At 37.2% G+C, this 18674-nt stretch overlaps 2 protein-coding genes across 2 annotated transcripts in view; both read right to left on the bottom strand.

The window, feature by feature from the left end:
* csrnp2 (cysteine-serine-rich nuclear protein 2) overlaps positions 1–1911 on the bottom strand; it is a 19237-nt gene extending 17326 nt beyond the window's left edge. The window contains exon 1 of the mRNA XM_014016257.1: positions 1217–1911. The gene's annotated coding sequence lies outside the window, so the exon portion shown is untranslated. The remainder of the gene's footprint in view (positions 1–1216) is intronic.
* Positions 1912–2981: 1070 nt separating this feature from the next.
* tfcp2 (transcription factor CP2) overlaps positions 2982–18674 on the bottom strand; it is a gene marked incomplete at its 5' end in the record, with an annotated part of 17333 nt that continues 1640 nt past the window's right edge. Inside the window, 13 exon segments of the mRNA XM_014016258.1 lie at positions 2982–4032; positions 4130–4181; positions 4252–4394; positions 11583–11689; positions 11802–11892; positions 12111–12204; positions 12489–12537; positions 12669–12757; positions 14214–14324; positions 14441–14593; positions 15241–15347; positions 15590–15695; positions 15789–15865. Of these exon segments, the coding sequence (XP_013871712.1) occupies positions 3995–4032; positions 4130–4181; positions 4252–4394; positions 11583–11689; positions 11802–11892; positions 12111–12204; positions 12489–12537; positions 12669–12757; positions 14214–14324; positions 14441–14593; positions 15241–15347; positions 15590–15695; positions 15789–15865 (1217 nt within the window).

Below are 18674 nucleotides of genomic sequence, written 5' to 3'. Positions count from 1 at the left end.
ACCTACAACGGGTCAATTAGTTCTTCAGATGTTACCTTTAAGTTAATTTTTTGTTTTGTGATATTAATAATGCTAATATATCGATATTTTTCTAATTTTGATCTATTTTTGCTTCTGTTTAGCGTCGTCACAGTTGCTAGGTGACATGACATACGCCGGGGTGGAGGGGAGGCTAGACCGTCCAAATTCACAGCCTCTTTTTGTCGGGGCTTCCGGGTCTACCAAGGACCCGGCCCATCTCGACAGGGTAGTCTGGGTCCTCCGGAGGACCCGGCCTGTCGTTTTGGACACAGCCTTTGTCTCAGCCAAAGTAAAACAGGAAGTGACATCAAAGGGGAACTCATTAATAAAATTAATCTCTTCTTCAACCCTCTTTGATAGACTCAAAATAATGTAAAGAAACATCCGATTCTTCTCTAATTTGTAACGTTAGCCGTTGTTGCAACGCTCTGTTCACGTGCAGACATTCCCCTTTGACATCACTTCCTGTTTCTTCACATGCAAATATCTCAACAACTGTTCATCTCAGCGATGTGAAATTTGTTTCACAGTAATGCTATCTTTCCAAAACATGCATTCGCATTTATCTTAAAAATTTGATGTCGCAGGCACTTTAAACTTCTGCTGATTATACAGACGTGGCTTCGTTGCAAGCTCTCCCGTCTTAAATGAAGCAGCCCTATATGAGAATTTATAGCATCTCAATGGAAATATATGAAAAGGTTTTTTTAAAACAAGCTTCTCTCTAAAAATAAGGGGAAAAAAAGATTGAGTGAAGCTGCTCTGCAGGCGGTGAACAATGAACGAACAGCAGTCATCTCAAGAGAATAAGAATATTGATGTGTCACTTTATTATTGGTTAAAGCTTCTGATGCAGTGCAGTAATTACTAAAAAAAGGCTTTAAAATGGAAATAATCAATACCTTCATAGACCTGGTGTTAAAAGCTTTATGCATATGTTAATGTAGGATCTGACATAACTCCCTTATGAAAAGAAAACCCAGCAGAGGTGGATTATCAAATCAGAAATGACTATAAGTAAGATTGCAGCTATTATTTATTTAGGAGCTGCAGTTTGAAGGTGCAGTTTAGCTGAACTGTTTTGGGGGAGGTTTAATATTATCAGTCTAACAGGTAAAATGCTCGGTCACCCAGTCTCCATTCAGCTCTCCCCACACACAAAGGCAAAGCTCCCAGTTAAAGACACACGTCTTACCTGAGGCAGAAACAGGCACTCTTTAATCCAACCGATGCGGGGGTCGTTTCTCTTTCCAACACAAGCTGCACATCAACCTTTTCAGCCCCTGTGAGACGCGTTTTTTTGTCTATCAGAACCGACGTATTTCCAGCCGTGGAGGAAATGGGTGACCCGGCTAGTTTCTTTATGATTGTCTGTTCATCTGCTGCGGTTCTCTCTGTGCTTTATGAGGCTACTTAGGTTACGAGCTTATTGTTCTGCACAGCGGAATATATAAGGAAAAACTCAGAGCTGCCTGACAGACCGGTGGCTTTCATCTAAACGTCGCATACCTCTCTATTTAAAGGGCAGACGACGGAAAGAAAGAGGGGCGTCATATGGCTGGCTGTGGTTTATTTCCCAACATTTTTCGGTGCAGCGGAAATAAATGTTCGCAGCCGAATGTGTTATCTTCCTAAAATGTGAGGCTTGAAAGGATTGCAATGGAGGAATCCGCTGACATTTGTTCGTTTGTCTTGTTTTTTTTTTTTTTCCTGTCTCTCTCTCGCTCACCGGGGCGGATTCGGTCGGCTGGGCTCGCTTCGCTGTCTTCTCGCTACAAAAAAAGGATTAAAAAATAGAAAAAAGCCGCGGGTTGGTTTGTGTCGTTTGGTGTAAATTTGTTACCTAATTTCTAACGAGAAGACGCTTTTTCTCCGCGGTCCGCCCCGGCCCCGTTTGTTACAATGTAACAATGGAGGAAGAAATTCTTCCCTGCAGCCGCTTATATACTTGCTGCGACATCACGCGCACGCGCAGCGTTGGTGCATGCTGGGAAATGTAGTGTTTTTGATTGTTGTTCAAAATTATTTGTCTTTTCTTATTTAGTTTTTGTAAAAAGTAGATAAGAAAACTAACACGGGTAGCTCAAAACATTAGTCTTCAGCTGACTGACGTTTCCACCCAGCTGTCAGTTTCCATGGCAGCTAATTGACAGCTCATTAACAACAAAGGGACAGATGTGAAAGGCCACTAAATGACACAACAAATGACCCTTTCCTGTAAGGCTTGGGTACACACTGTGTATTGACAGGATTCCCAACAATTTCCGTTTTGAAATTCTATTCATTTTCAGTCTTAAATTTTCAAAAGTTTGCCAAAACATATATAAATTACCTGTGACTGTTTATACATTTTGTGGTCTTAGTATTTATACGCTTCAAACGCTGGAAAAAAAAAAATCACAAACTGCACAAATTTTTTTCATTACTTTATGGTCATAGTATCAGGGTTTTTTGTACTGGAAAAAAACGCTGTTAATTTGTTAACAATTAGTTCCATTTATGGTAAAATTAAATTAAATTAAATTAAAACCTTAGGAGTGTGCTACCCTGTAAGTGAAAAGTACATATTGGATTTGTAACAGATTAATAATATGTAGTTATACAGCTATATATTATTCAATATTTCACTTGTGAAAATACCCTGGGGTTCAGTCAAGCCTAAAGACACAGCATAAAGAAGAGCTATGGACAGTAGGAGATCTAAGTAATTGAGTCTCCTGAGGCAGAGCTACAGTGTAAATCTGTATGAGTCCTTRATCAGAAGCTCAAAAACTATGACGTTGATGGATAAAACCTTCAATTTAAGGCTTGATGAGGTGAACTTCAAGTGGACATCATAACTATGCCCATGTTCTTTTTTCTATTCTTATCCAGATCGGTAAAATATTTACTTCTTGTTACTTTTCAAGACTGCAGAAACTCTGTAATATGATTATAAGAAAACAGTCAAACAGCTGACATTACATTGATACGTTTTTTTAATAATGTTGATGGTGATATGGAGCAAAAACTGACACCTAAATTATTGAGCATTTCATGTACAAAGAGCTGAACATTAACTAGTTTTTACACAGAATCAAAATGACAGTTTTTCGTAATATGTCTAAAAACAACGATGACGAGATATTAAAGAAATTTATAAAAAAATAAACAAATTGCTTATAATCGATGAGGAAATAATGGCTAAAAACAAACGTACTGAGATGTTGATGTGCTAAATAAGCTGACAGGTGTGGGAAGCACATCGATCAACCACCAATAACACAAATATTATTTGTCATATTTGAAGATGCTCACATGTGCTAGTTTCTTTTATTTGTTTCAATGAAGGGTCCAAAACGTATTTGTGTAACAAAGAAACCTGAAGTGTTTCAAAAACAGCTAGTTTCCAGAACCTAGTTTCATCTCATTGTTCTGATGCATTTAGATGGTTATTGAGTTTTTATGTGTATTTCTGTGACAGTATTAATGATAATGGGTTTCTTGCAGACTGGCTTTAATTGTGTAAGGCAACCCAACACACAACTCTGAATTGCAAACAGAGAGTTCAAGTGCTGTTGATAAAACCGTCTCAACTTTTTATGTTTTTTTAAATTGTTTGATTGTTTGCACAACAAGAAGCCAGCTGAAAAGCACAAAGCTGTGACACACCAAATACTAAACTGACAACAGCAGCACCCATCATGACATTGAGGCGTGAGCAACAGAGAAAAAACGCAAAGGCTAATGGGAGACGATGGCCGAACAAAAAGGAGACTGTAACTTCACCATGGTGTGGTTGTTTCCTTTGAATTAAGACAGTGGGGTTTAGTGGGGAGAGGGGCCAAGGTGCATTAGTCCCATGTTCCTCCTAGCTGCCACAGCAGGGTTTACTCAGACAGTCTTCACATATTCCTAAATCAGCGAGCAGTATGAAGATAGTGGTGGCAGACTGGATTGGGTCTATATAAGAAAATACTCTTGGGCCAGGTTTTCACTTTAAGATGATATGATACCCATCACTTGTGTCATCTAAAAATAAAAAGGACATAAAGAAGTGTTGATGTTAAAGGTTGCAATAATAATCATTATGGCATCAAGGTAAATGTAGAAATAGAGAAATCTTTACCTTTCATTGTGTCCAAAACAAAACACACTTCATCCTGGAAGTTCTGGATCATCTGAAGAACATAAATGGTAATAAGACTTAAGCAACACATTAAAGATAAAACTTTTGTTAATTTAGCTTACCTCGTCACTGATCAGCACATGGATGCCAGTAGGACCCTGTTTAAAGATCTGATTTATCTGTCTGGGTGAGATGTTGAAGAGCTGGGCGAGTTTCTCTGTGAGCTCAACAGCTGTGAGCTCCTCCAGGTAAATAGCGTGATACACTGCAGGGGAAAAAAACAGAAATGGTGGAATCAAAAACAGCAGAGGATATCATTTCTTACTAGGTTTGCACCAATAAATCGGCCAGCTGATCTGCGCCAATTTCCTTCATTTTGGGAGATCAACAGATACTTTGTTAATGTCAGTGGAAAAGATCAGCTTCTCATCTTCCTCCACAAAGGTCTGAAAATCAGCCACTGTCCTCTTTTGCTCTGCTGTGAGCACTACCTCATGTCCAGTTAGGGCTTGGCGGTATGACCTCAAATTCATATCACGGTGTAAATTGAATCCCTTCACTGTAACGGTATATATCGTGGTAGAAAATTATCATAAAAAGCAAAGATTATGTAATTTTTAGAGCATTTATTTTGCAGAAAACTGTAATCATAATCAAACCCAGCATTTTTGCTGTACTGCAAATGAACATAACAGAAGTACAAAAGAATGTTTTATATATTTTGCAAAACTGTTTCAACAACAAACACATTTCTCAAATTTTCAACACCAAAATAAAGTGGATGTTATAAACAGTACTTCAAGTAAAATTAGTCATTTAAACATTGCCTAAAATGTTATAATATGACAGGGCCTTAAGGGGCTTAAGCTGCACATAGTTCTAAATAAATGGCAAATGGACTGTACTTATATAGCGCCTTTCTATCCAYCCAGGACACTCAAAGCGCTTCACACTACACACATTCACCCATGCACACACACCTTCACATACTGACGAAGGAAACTACAGTTGTAGCCACAGCTGCCCTGGAGCGCACTGACAGAAGCGAGGCTGCCATTCACAGGCACCACTGGACCTTCTGACCACCATCAGTAGGCAAGGCGGCTAAGGTGTCTTGCCCAAAGACACAACGACTGAGTTGACTGGACGGGGATCAAACCGGCGACCTTCCGGTTCCAGGACGACCCTAACCACTCTACTACAGTCTTAGTCATAGTCAATATCTTCTAGTCATAAAACAATTTCAGATAACTGGAATGTAAGTGTGGTGAAGCCAAATAAATGTAATATCTGCCTGCCATACACTGAGCTTCTGCCTGCTGAACTGACCCGCTGCTCTGCTGCGCTGTCAGCCTCAGACTGTTACATTAACAAGATGGATTTATGACTGAATGAACATCCACATCTTTTTTTATCATCTCTGGGTAACAATACATAAAAAAAGTTTTTTTCTCCAACAACTTGGGTGTGAAAAAACTACGGTTGTTAAAGCTTCGCTCTGCGTGACGTGCAGCAGGAGGGAGGGAGGAAATGATCCCGCCACACGACTTAACTTAACTTTTCTCTATTAATTTTGTTGTATAGCACTACAATATTAATATGAAGTTAACTGAAGTTTTGAGACATTTTAAAATGCTTTTTTCAGAAACACATCTGACACGTGATGGTTGGGGGGAGGGGGGTTTAGCGCTGCGTGACTRCTCTTCTGAAGTGAAACYTGTGTAACACAGTTGTTTACAATGAAATTAAAAATATWTGACTAAAGAAAAACCGGAGCAGGAGTACAGAGAGAGATAAATATGATTTARATYTTTATTTCTGTGACTGTAYGACCCAMGGGAGAMACGACATTAACAGCAGTCATCATTTCATTCCTYGGCTTTAAAGCAGATCCTTTAATTCCACAGCTGATCATGCTAAAAATGACTTTATTTTTTTGTGGATCTCCGAGAGCAGAACAATCTCCGAAGTCGTAAAGTTCTTCCTTTTTACTTTGCGATGTCAATTATGAATTAGGGTTGGGCAATATTGGCAAAAAAATTAATCACGATTAATTGTGGTATTTAGCCGATAACGATTAATTTGACGATTTATKMYCYSSWGKMSYYSYWSWMCMYYMTKWYSTMSTSRYMWSAYSAMYWWWKTRGKRRRRAWKWKYTSYTCTTMWWAAWMWKYTSYWMMWWRTKKYRWMAWWAYWRMMKWCWKMMKAYWMWWCAWCWWTWWWWWRTKKTGWKRWRAWWAAWWWAKARRASWWSTTKTTWWTRWTSKTCRTMWTWKWWGMAGMWKRKWGRASWRMKSAGMMKRMYKRSWGRARWRMYSCYSSTGGYRKYAWTMATMWTRWTMRTCAAGTGCCAAAAAATAATCRATTAATGTTCTACTGACGATTAATTGCACACGACACGATTATGCCCAACCCTATTATGAATGGACACTTCCTGATGTGGGGCAGGAAACGTATATCCTTATATGGTGTTTTTTGGGTGGTAATTATGTAAATCACCCCTCCCCRTGCACAAGCACCTGGATACGCATTCATCAGTTTACGCTCCTCATTTAAACACTTTTCCTGAAGATAGAAGAGTTTGTTGAATCTGACGTGACATGTTCGTACGAACCCTTCATACGAACAAAAGTAAGAGAAATTTAGGATAAGAATACGAACATGTTCTTGCATGAGGCCTATTGTCTGCATAAAACTGTTGGCATCATGAAATGGTAAACAGTCTCTAATTAGTCTAAATGTATGTAAATTTGCTTTTGCTTTTCTACTCAACATTTAAACATGGTTTTCAAATTTTAAATGAGAATCTAAAATAAAACCTAAATATTTCACTTTTGAAACCTGCTCAATTTGTTGATTATTAACCCTTAAGTTTAAAGCCATATCAGTGCCATCTTTACAAAGTCGAGCTTTCGTAGAAAAGCAAACGGAGTTGTTTACATTCAAGGTAAGACATGACCTGTCAAAACATGCTGCAATAGATTCTGAATCATTTGACAGCTGTGCAGATACTGATGAGATGTTTTTATCAGCCACATACACAAATATGCCATCAGCGTGCATCTGAAAACCTGTGCCTGGACATGAATCAGGTAAATCATATATATATACACACACTAAACAGAAGAGGACCCAGAACTGAGCTCTGTGGAACACCAGTATTTGTTTTCAAAAAGGATGAATTGTTACCATCAATGATGACACACTGCTCAAGACTGTGAAGATATGATTTAAACCACTGCAAACTTAAGTTGGGCAAATTAAAGTTTGATAGTTTTTTAATTAAAATATTGTGATTCAGTGTGTCAAATGCCTTTTTTAGGTCTAAAAAGACTGCACCAACAAATTTACCCTGATCAAGTGATGATTTGACCTGTTGAATAAAATAGCAAATAGTGGTTTCTGTTGAGTAATGAGGACAAAAACCAAATTGAAAAGGATTAAAAAAATTATTTGATTTTAAGTCATTAATTGCTGAGCCACTACCTTCTCCATAATCTTTGAAAACACATGTAAGATGCTTATTGGTCTATAGTTACAGACCAAATCTGATTCCCCAGATTTAAAGATGGGTAAAACTCTGGCTATACCTTCCCTTCCATTTGTCTGGAAAATCTCCACTGGTAAAGAACAAATTAATGAGAAGGGTAAGTGGCCTTGCAAAAAATATCTTTATATTTCTTCAGCATGTCAGCATTTATATGAAAAATATCCTTTGAATGGCTATTTGTTATTTTGTCAATAACCTCTGTCTGATTAGTTTGAAGCAAAGAAAGCTGTAGTGTGAGAAATCGTAGATGTACTTGGTTCAGCAGTGGAGAATTGAAAGTTTCCAGTACACTTTGACACAGGTGCAATGACGTAACTGACGACAGGATGGTAGACGGTAAATTTCTACCGTAGGTCAACTTCATATTGTTTCTACCATGTATCGCATATACATGCAGCCCTAAGTCCAGATATAATGTTTTTCAATAATACAAGACAGGCCAGAAAACTGCAACCAGTGCACCCCACTTCTTACCAAATGTAAAAACAAAAATGTATCTTGCTTGTACAATAATGTGACACTATATGAAGCCATGTTATCTTAAAGAGGCAATATTATGTATTTCTCGGGCCTATATTTAAATTCTATACCATAATAAAGTAACTATGTCACCTTCAGTTGTTATTAAATTGGTGTTTATATGTTTAAATAGAAAATAAACTTGTTTTCTCATCATTTCTGTTTCTAAACACCTTGAAATTGGCCTCTGTCTCTTTAAGAACCTCCTTCTGCTTCTGTCCCGCACATTTCAGCACGGGGCTGGGTGGGTGTAAAGCACTATTTTATTATGTAAAAGAATTATAAAAAGGTTAATATTTGCATGTCTAGGGGGTTCTTTCATATTAATTACTACTGCTAGTACTATTTTGTACTATTTTTGACTTGTGTATAATTTTGCTTGATATTTTTATTTGTAAATTCCTGTAAAATTAACCTAAATGTATTCTGTGTATATACTGATATTACTTTACCTATCAAAATAATGTAATTATTATATGAATGTCCATTATAAGTATGCCATTTTATAACAACATGTCTCTCCTTTACAACAAAAAAAATCTGTTTGAAAATCCAATCAAAATTGACCAAGTTATGGTTATTTAAATAGTAAATATACCATTCATGTTCATGTTAAGAGTGGGCGAGCTTCCCGACCCAAGATGGCCACCGTGTAAGGATGCCGGAGACTCCGCTATGTCTTATCTAGTCTTTATATATATCTATGTTGTGTGCTCTGTGATGAGGAAGCTCAGCTTGGAGACACAGTCCAGTGGAGGAGCTGGTCCCAAAAGGTGGTTCTAGGCCCAGCAGGTGGGTTTTGCTCCCCTGCCTGCTGCCTCAGGACACTACAGGATTTCTCAAACATGCAAGAATGAGTCAAAGTAAGACTCTGGGCATGTTTTTGATGAGAGGATAACATTATAACATGATATGAAGCTCAAAAAAGTTGATTTTACAAGATATGGCCCCTTTAAAATGAGGAACAAGAAAAGAAAAACTAACCCCAGTTGTCTTTCTAGGCCAGACAGGGTGACTTTCTTTCTTTATTGGACATCTTGAGTTTATGAAGAGGTCTCCAGGGTCCAAGGACATCATAAAAAATGACGTTATCAATTTAAGTAACAAAAATTTGGTCTAAAAATCTGACTTGATGAATTTACAACAAATAACATATTTTAGGTACAAATGCAAGTAGCTTATTTTTTTAACATCACATTTTCTGTAGTTCAGCCCGAGTCTACTCAACAAATTCTTTCTTTTTAACCCCCGTCTTTTCCTTTGTAGCAGAATCTATAAATTACTCTGATAAACTGGTGTCTGGTCAGATTTTGGTTTAGATCTTTGAACAACATTCAGAAGATAGTAAAAGGTAGGTTTTACTGGAATTCTGCTTAAAGGAAAAATGTGCACAACAGACGTAAACAGAAGCCTTGAAGCAGCTCAGTTGTACATAGGGCTGGGCGATATGACCTAAAATCAATATCACGATATATTGACCAGTTTACCTCAATAACGATAAATGTAAGGTAACTTTTACCACCCCCCCACCACACACACACACACACACAAGTACACGGTATAGTATAGTCATAACACTATACACTGCGTCCATGTTCTTAGTCAAAGTACACAGTTTAGTATTCTCTAATGAATTATTATACACAAATTTTAACCTGAATCATTTGGACCAAAGGGAATTGTAAGGAAGAGTTTGATTTTGAACAGTTTTCTGTCATATTAAATAAAACACATTTTTGTCAAGACTTGAGTCAGATAATATTTAACCATCTCCATGACTTTTCAGTGCAAACAAACACATTATGTATGTACTATAACTTTATATTTTTAAAAATATACCAAATATGCCTTTTGTACTGCACAAAATAACTTAACTACATTTTTTATTTGTTAGACTGACTGATTTCTCTATTAAAATAAAAAAAAAATATTTCAAAATTATATTATTTAGACAGCTCATGTAATAATTTAATAATATTTATTCTTCATATTTGATCATTCATTGAATCACAGAGCAGTTCAGTCACAGTATGGTTCTACATATAAGCAAGATATAGTGTGAAGAATGAAATTTGTAGATATTTATGATAAGAACATCGAGTTGTTGTTGTTGTTTTGCGGGGGTTGGGGGCTAACGCTAAGCAGAGACTTGTCTTTTCTACACTGGGGCAAAGTGTTCATCTGAGTTAATATTTTGGAAGAGCAGCGGCTCTCAGAACTCAGCCTGTGTGCACCTTGGTGCGCTCCCGTAACAGCGCTGTTGAAGAGAGGAGTTTGGTCATGCGAACAAAGTTGGACACATCTGTTAGATAACGACGCTCTGAACACATAAACTTATAGTGTGTTAGATTTTAGATACCAACGTCTCTGGTAGCTCAGGAGCAAAGCGTGGAGGACGGAGTTTGTTCACTCAGGAAAGGAGCTGCAGGCTGAATGGTGTTTATCCTGACTGCTGCACCGACATCAGAAAGACTCGCCCTGCTCTGCTCTGATTGGATAAAGCTGTGGGGTTCGTTTGATTTGTTGAAATCAGCGTCTTTTTAAACCTGTATCAGACTGGGCTAGCCAGGCCCTTGCCATCCTATGCAGCTCCGCTCAATTCTAGTTTTGCTTCTCTGCTCCGTCTGGGTCTTCTCCCATTGAGATGGATTTCGCTGGCAGATTTTTAGCCGGGCCAATCAGAGAACAGAACGTCGATTTTCTGTGCAATGTCTGCTTGTAGTTTATTTTACCTGGGCCAATCAGCAAACAGAAGGTGGAGTTTTGAATGACGTTGATGTTCTGCGCAGTGTCTGCTAGTTATTTTAGCATACGACAGTGGAGGAAGTGAATGAAGCCAGTCTGTGTTGATAAGACTTCCAAATTAAAATAAATTTGTCTGACAAAGCAGCAGCTCTCATTTACAGTCGTCTCGTTCGGCTCGGTATATTTCTCCTCTCAGTAGGGTTGTGGATGGATGGATGGATGGGCAAAAAGAAGTTTCCTGTTGATTTTTTCACTTCCATCTTCAATGCAGATGTCTTTAAAATGTTCATAAGTTGCCATAGGTTGTCTAGTGTGACAGGGCTTTTAGATTTTATATACATTTAGTGGTAATATTATGGGATAGATTTAAGAAATCGTCTTTTCTTAAAAACTAACATTCCACCCCAATTCTCATAATTAAACAAAAAAATGCTTCTTTCCCATGAATTAGAGATAAATTCTGAAACCATTCAATACCAATTCAATTGATAAAACCTGTAAACACAAAAACATTGTTTTTTTAATTACAAATTGCTGATTTAATGTAATGATGTGACAATCAATTTTTGACCCAATAGGTTTTTTACTTTCAAAGGCTTATTTATGTGTTTTGTAATAAAACTGAAGTATGTACTGACCAAAGAACGTACTCGCAGCAGCATCTCCATTTTCATGTTTTGGTGGGTGCTCTCGGACCTGCTGAGACTCCTGGCAAACATAGATAGTCAGCCTCGGACGAACCAACCTGCATCAGCACACAGAGATGACCAAAAACAAAAACAAAAAAATGAGATCCTTAAAACTCATCAATTTTTGTTGAATTTTAAGGTGAATAGAATAAATTTGACGTGACCCACCGTCCTTTTAGTGCATTGAAGAGTCTTATACCATCTGCAGGACCACAGATCTGAATAACATCCTCCCTGGTCAGCTTCAACAGGTCTGACCCTGGTGAGGACAAAAAAAGGATTCATGTTTTGCAAATAGATCAAATAGATTCATGCAAAGGTACATTTATTTTGTTCTTTACTCTGAGAGGTCATTAAATCTCCTTTTTCTCCATTTGCTTGCTTAGGTTTGTTTCATATTGAACTGTTTTTGACAAGATTAAACGGTCAAAAAATACCAGTAATCGTGTTTTTCATTAAAAAAAACCCTCTTTTTACCAGAGAAGTTGGTGAAGAGACGACAGAACGGTGAGAAGCGATTTCTGAGAAGCCACTGCTGAGCGTCCTGTGGTGTCGCTGTGGGCAACAAGTTCTGAGGAAAATGTTAAAAACGAGTTAAACACTTTATGATGTGACCATGTGAAATACACTCATTTTTAGCTTTTATAACATTTATGCTAAACTACTATCAAATCTGTCCAAAGTAAGAAAAAAAGACACTTAAACTCACAATGGTAATTATCACAGTGTTCGTTAATTATCTGGTAGTTAGAAGTCACACATCCAGATGTCAGCTTTACATTTGTTATTTGTATGCAGTGACCTAATGAGGCAGAATAAAAGCAGACTGCAAACACAAAATGAACATGAACTTACATCTGCTACCTGAACGACAGGCTCAGGCTGGTGGTTTGGTGATCCATTTCTAAACAGGATGGAAAATAGGTCAATTAGATATAAAGAAATAATGAAATTTAGATTGGGAATAAATCATTTGTTTTCCAAATTCGATCAGTAATATTTATCAAGACTGACACAAAGTGTAAACACTCTTACCCCTCAGCAACTGGAAAGCTGTGTTGTGTGTTATTGAAACCAGGAGATGGAGAGTTGTTGACATACGTAAYCTCAGGCCATGGAGAGCACTGAAACACATCATCAGATACATTTGAAAAATCTGATGCATTTATAAAGCTCAAATTCTCCTTTAAATCAAACCACTCCACTACAAAACAGCACACAGTTACTATCAAAACCAATTGTGTTTTTTTTTWAATCTTCTAAACAGTTCTAATAATCCTCCTAGTTTTTAAAACAAGATTAAGGTTTTAGTTGCACATAAAAAAGGGTGGAATTTCACCTTTGCCATATCTAACAGGCTAAAAAAATAAAGACATACCAGTAAAAATCTTAGCTTAAACCAAGATGTTATGTTCTTTCAGTGAACATTCTATCCAGTCTAGTTCTTTCCTTTAACTCTCMGAATATTACTTGTAAAGGTTCTCAGAGTATTTGTTTAGATGATCTTTGTGTGTCTTTTAATTTTAAATCTCGTCACAGATTCAGAGGTGTAGTAAGCACTATTTTGTCCGACTAGAAATCAGATTTAAAAATGAGGCATAATAATATTCAATATATCCTAAAAATACAATTCATTCAATCCTAAGACATCCTAAGCAGCACTGTGAAGGCCTTTTTGTTAGTTTGTAAGGCTTTTTGGCACCCTGGATCATATTATAATAAACAGAATGTGGCTTGAAGACTAGCTGTTCAGCAGGTCTCAGTATTCAGTGTAACTACGGGGATTCCTCAAGGATGAGTATCAAGACCCATCCTTTTTATAAATAAATAGTGATTACAATTGATCATATTAGGTATTCTGTTAGCTACAACATATAAGATTTTAATACTGTTCTGCATACATTATTATTTCAACAACTAGCGAGTTTTTTTTTTGAAAGTTCTACCATCCACTCACCCAACACTTTCTTATGTACACCGTACATGTACTGATTGGACCCACTTTTAGCCTTCAGAACTGTTTAATTCTTTGTGGCATAGACTCGACAAGGTGTTGAGACATGTCTCAGATATGATCAGAGGTTTTGGCTCTGACATGTTGGCATCACACAGCTGCTGCATATTCATGAAGAGTCACCTGTTCCAATCCATTGATTGGGGGTCGACTAGACTGAGATCTGGTGACTGTGGATTTCAGTAAATACTCATTAGAGCAAGCAGTATTTTTTCTATTTCCCATTGTCCAATTTTGCTGTGCATGCGCAAATTGTAGCCTTAGTTTCCTGTTAACTGACAGGAAGGAAGCACTTGGTGTGGCCTGCTGCTGCTGTAGCCCCTCTGATATAAAATTAGAGGTTTTGTGTTCAGAGACGGTATTCTGCAAACCTTGGTTTGTACAAGTGATTATTTGAGTTACTGTTGCCTTTCTGTCATCTTAAAGCAGTCTGCCCATTCTTCTGTGATCTCTGACATTAATAAGGCTCCCTCCTTTAATACTGAAAATAATCATTACCGATTATTTAAAGTTGATCTAGTTTATTGATCTAACCCTTAAACACTGTACTGTTAGATTATAATTACCTCTGTCAGAATTGTAGTTTCATAAGAGGGCTGGTACTTTTCCTTTTCCTGTGGTGCCCTTTTCTCCATCTTCTCACGGTCTGTCTTCTGTTTCCTGTCTGCACCTTTGGGCTGAAACAGGTCACATGAAAGGAATGAAGATGTCATCTATGCACAGTTTGAACACAGTAGCCTAAATACAATATTTCAGTCAAACGGAAGTTTTTATTTTACATCAGCCCTCTAACCTTGAAGACTTTGACCTGGCAGGAGGCTGAGTGGAGATGCTCTGTGTACTCTTCATTCTCGTTCTCTTTAAAAGTGTCAATCTGGATGCGGAATGGGACACCCTTCTCTCCTCCGTGCTTTCGCATGGTGAACTCTGTGCTGATGCAGTGAACCTTAAAATGAAAAAGAAAACAGCTTAAAACTTTCATCAGTATATAATTAAAGTGAACAGAACCAAATATATAACATAACTTTTCCAAGATTACTGGGTATTGTAAATGTTTTGTTGATAATCAGTCTGCATACAAATTGGTCAGTTGAAAGAATTCAGTAATTATATTAAAATGAGAATGGGTTAACTTAGATGGTAAAAAGCTACGGGCATGTTTATTAGTTATCTGACTATATACCATTATTGCATATCCAGTTTTATCTGTGCCAGCTGTTCTAAACACCTGAAGTTTATTTCTTCAGTCTAACAGATTAATTCCATTTTTCCCACCATGATCTGAGTTAAATTTGTTATTTCAGGTCTTAAAGCATTTCAGCATAGTGACTGTTGACAACCAATCAAACCAAGGCACTACAGTCAATCTTTGCAGGGTTTTTTTTTTTAATGTTGTATTAAACACTGAGAAATCTTAGACTGTAAGAAAAATCTTCATTTAAAGTGCTCATTGCAGCTGGCTCCAGATTAATAAATTTTGCAAAAAGACAACAATTGTAAAGTAATAAAAGTAAGTTTATTTTAACATAAATAAAAATGGGGATAAACCAAAATTCATGCTTGAAAAAAAATAAGATTTAATTTCGATGCTACCTGGATAAAAACAGAGGTTCTCTTTGAGGGGTCCCAAAGGAACTCCACAGTGTTAAGCTGAGTGGGGTTAGCCCTGGGGTCGATTATGCCCACTGACATGGGGATATCTGCAAAGGTTCAATGCAAAACAAATGTTATTAAAGCACTTTTTACACAACCCTCTCTGAGATATCACCAGTGCCATCAGTTAGGTTGGCTGCTTCACAGGAAATGGCATGAATTGATTTAATCCTACTTGATAGTTAATGTACATGATGGGTCACTTAGTAACAACAGTTGACAAGCATAATGTTCTAGGTAATATTTATGAATCCAAAGAACAAGAGGCTTGTTTGTTCCCAAGTCTCACCCAAGTCGAGGATTCGATCCCCAGGTCTGTTCCATCTCCAGCCCTCCAGCTGCTGGTGCTCTGTGTACTGAAGCCGCCGGTCATGAAACACCACACGAATTATGCTCTAAAATACAAATAAATTAGTTTTCACAAGGTTTTCATACCGATTTCTTCCAAAAGACATACTGTTTGAACCCACTGGGAAATAAATTCCTACCTTGACCATTTTACCAGTGATTTCTGGAAGTTCCCCAATTTTCCGATTGTCAAGCATTCGAATTTCATAGGACTGCCCTGAAATAACAAGAAATGCCATAAATAACTTATTTTAACTCCAAGAAGATTAACAAAACATTTACAGCTGATATTTACTCATTAGTCTAGTTACATATCCAGTCTTGTTTGTGAACATTATGTGAATAATATGTCTCAGTGTGCAATAAAAAATACCCTGACAATAACATGAGTCTTATCAAACTTTGCAATACTGCAAAGAATGGGAAGGAATAATGATGTACATCCACATTCTGCGAAATGACAGTGATACAGTACAACTTTTATCATTCTGCTTTGCACAAAACTTGAACAGAATAAATACAAAATGAAACTAAACAAATAAAACACTTTGATAATAAGAACTTGTGACTCCTTTGCAAGCTATAATTCACTCAAGATTGAAACATACACTCACCGGCCAGTTTATTAGGTACACCTGTCCAACTGCTCATTAACACAAATGCGGAATCAGCCAATCACATGGCAACAACTCAATGCATTTACACATGTAGACATGGCCAAGACGATCTGCTGCAGTTCAAACCGAGCATCAGTATGGAGAAGAAATGTGATTTGAGTGCCTTTGAACGTGGCATGGTTGTTGGTGTCAGACGGGCTGGTCTGAGTATTTCACAAACTGCTGATCTACTGGGATTTTCACGCACAACCATCTCTAGGGTTTACAGAGAATGGTCCGAAAAAGAAAAAACATCCAGTGAGCGGCAGTCCTGTGGGAGCAAATGCCTTGTTGATGTCAGAATTCAGAGGAGAATGACCAGACTGGTTGGAGCTGATAAAACAGCAACAATAACTCAACCGAGGTTTGCAGAAGAGCAGCTCTGAACAACACATTGAATCTTGAGGAGGATGGGCTACAGCTGCCGAGGACCACACCGGGTGCCACTCCTGTCAGCTAAGAATAGGAAACTGAGGCTAACTCACACAGGCTCACCAGAACTGGACAATAAAGATTGAAAAAACGTTGCCTGGTCTGATGAGTCTGGATTTCTGCTGCGACATTCGGGTCCGAATTTGGCAGCAACAACATGAAAGCATGGATCCATCCTGCCTTGTATCAACGGTTCAGGCTGGTGGTTGTACAGTGGTGTGGGGTATATTTTCCTGACACACTTTGAGCCCATTAGTACCAACTGAGCACCGTGTCAACACCACAGCCTACCTGAGTATTGTTGCTGACCATGTCCATCCCTTTATGACCACAATGTACCCAWMWTYTGATGGCTACTTYCAGCAGGATAATGCGCCATGTCATAAAGCTGGAATCATCTCAGACTGGTTTCTTGAACATGACAATGAGTTCACTGTACTCAAATGGCCTCCACAGTCACCAGATCTCAATCCAATAGAGCATCTTTGGGATGTGGTGGAACGGGAGATTCACATCACGGATGTGCAGCCGACAAATCTGCRGCAACTGTGTGATGCCATCATGTCAATATGGACCAGACTCTCTGAGGAATGTTTCCAGTACCTTGTTGAATCTATGCCATGAAGGATTAAGGCCGTTCTGAAGGCAAAAGGGGGTCCAACCTGGTACTAGCAAGGTGAACCTAATAAAGTGGCCGGTGAGAGTAGGTTTTATTTCAGTTGTTTAAATGTTCTGAATTTACCAAACACTGTGTAACTGCTTGTGCTGAATCATCTTTACAAAATAATAATAATCTGGACCAGTTTACATAAAGCATTGATAGATCACAATAATACACTCAGTTAAAGCAGCATGAAGGCGCAGGCTTTGATATATATCACTGGATTGGGCGTCACGTGACCTAGGCGTGTTTCGCAAGGAGGATTTTTATGTACTGAGCTAATGCTAACGCTAATCTTTGAAATCAATGAGCAGAAATTAGCGCGGTACAAACAAAGCTTTAATAAATGTAAGAATGGGACAAATACTTCRCTATGAACTGCAGAAATTGTTATGTTTACAACAGCAAAAGGGATTATGTTTCATGGGTACAAATGTATTATTTTAACTGTAAAACCTGTATGCTAACATTAAAAAGCTACAATATTGATGTTTAACCTTTTTATTTGTTGTCAAATATAATATTTACTGATATTAAACAAGTAACATATAAATTTTAATGGATTACTAACTAACACTGCATAATAATTCAGAAATTATGATTTAGACTCACTAATGACAGTAATACTGTATTGTATTGACAGTAATATAATGACTGAGCATCATAAACATAAAATAATACAGCCCTTAAGGTATCGGACAGGCCAGTTTATTCAGATATTATATTTTTTACACTYAGTATTTGTGTGTTTTTCCACATTTCCACACAAAAAGAAAGAAAACATGTACAGCGTCAGAAACAGCCCTAATGCAGAACAATTTTTTTGTGATAAACATAAATTCATTAAACAATTCTGTGTGACATGAAATAATTTGTACTGATGTTAAAATTATCCTAGTTTACAGTAAAAACTTTAGTAAAGTTAAGCGGTCATGAAACTATCAACAAGCATGAACACATCACATTGTATTCTGTAGTTTTGCAATTCTTATAGTTATTCTAGAAGAAAAAATGTTTGTTAAACATTGATGTTATAAACATATATTAATATATACACATCTATCTATCTATTGATCGATCTATGAAAGATGAATTTTATTATTTTATTTTAAATATCCAAGGGTCTGATTGATAAATACATGCTTGAATGAAAGCTGATCAGCACTTATCAACTTCTACGCAAAAAAAAAACACATTTGAAACGCAAAATGCTTATTTTAAGCCAGTATTAGTCATTTAAATTAGTTATCTAATTTAAAATTATGTAAACCTTATAT

Source organism: Austrofundulus limnaeus, unplaced genomic scaffold (assembly GCF_001266775.1).
Source record: "Austrofundulus limnaeus strain Quisiro unplaced genomic scaffold, Austrofundulus_limnaeus-1.0 Scaffold141, whole genome shotgun sequence".
NCBI lineage: Eukaryota > Metazoa > Chordata > Actinopteri > Cyprinodontiformes > Rivulidae > Austrofundulus > Austrofundulus limnaeus.
The sequence above is the reverse complement of the archived record's forward strand: the minus strand, read 5'-3'. Positions and strand labels throughout refer to the sequence as shown.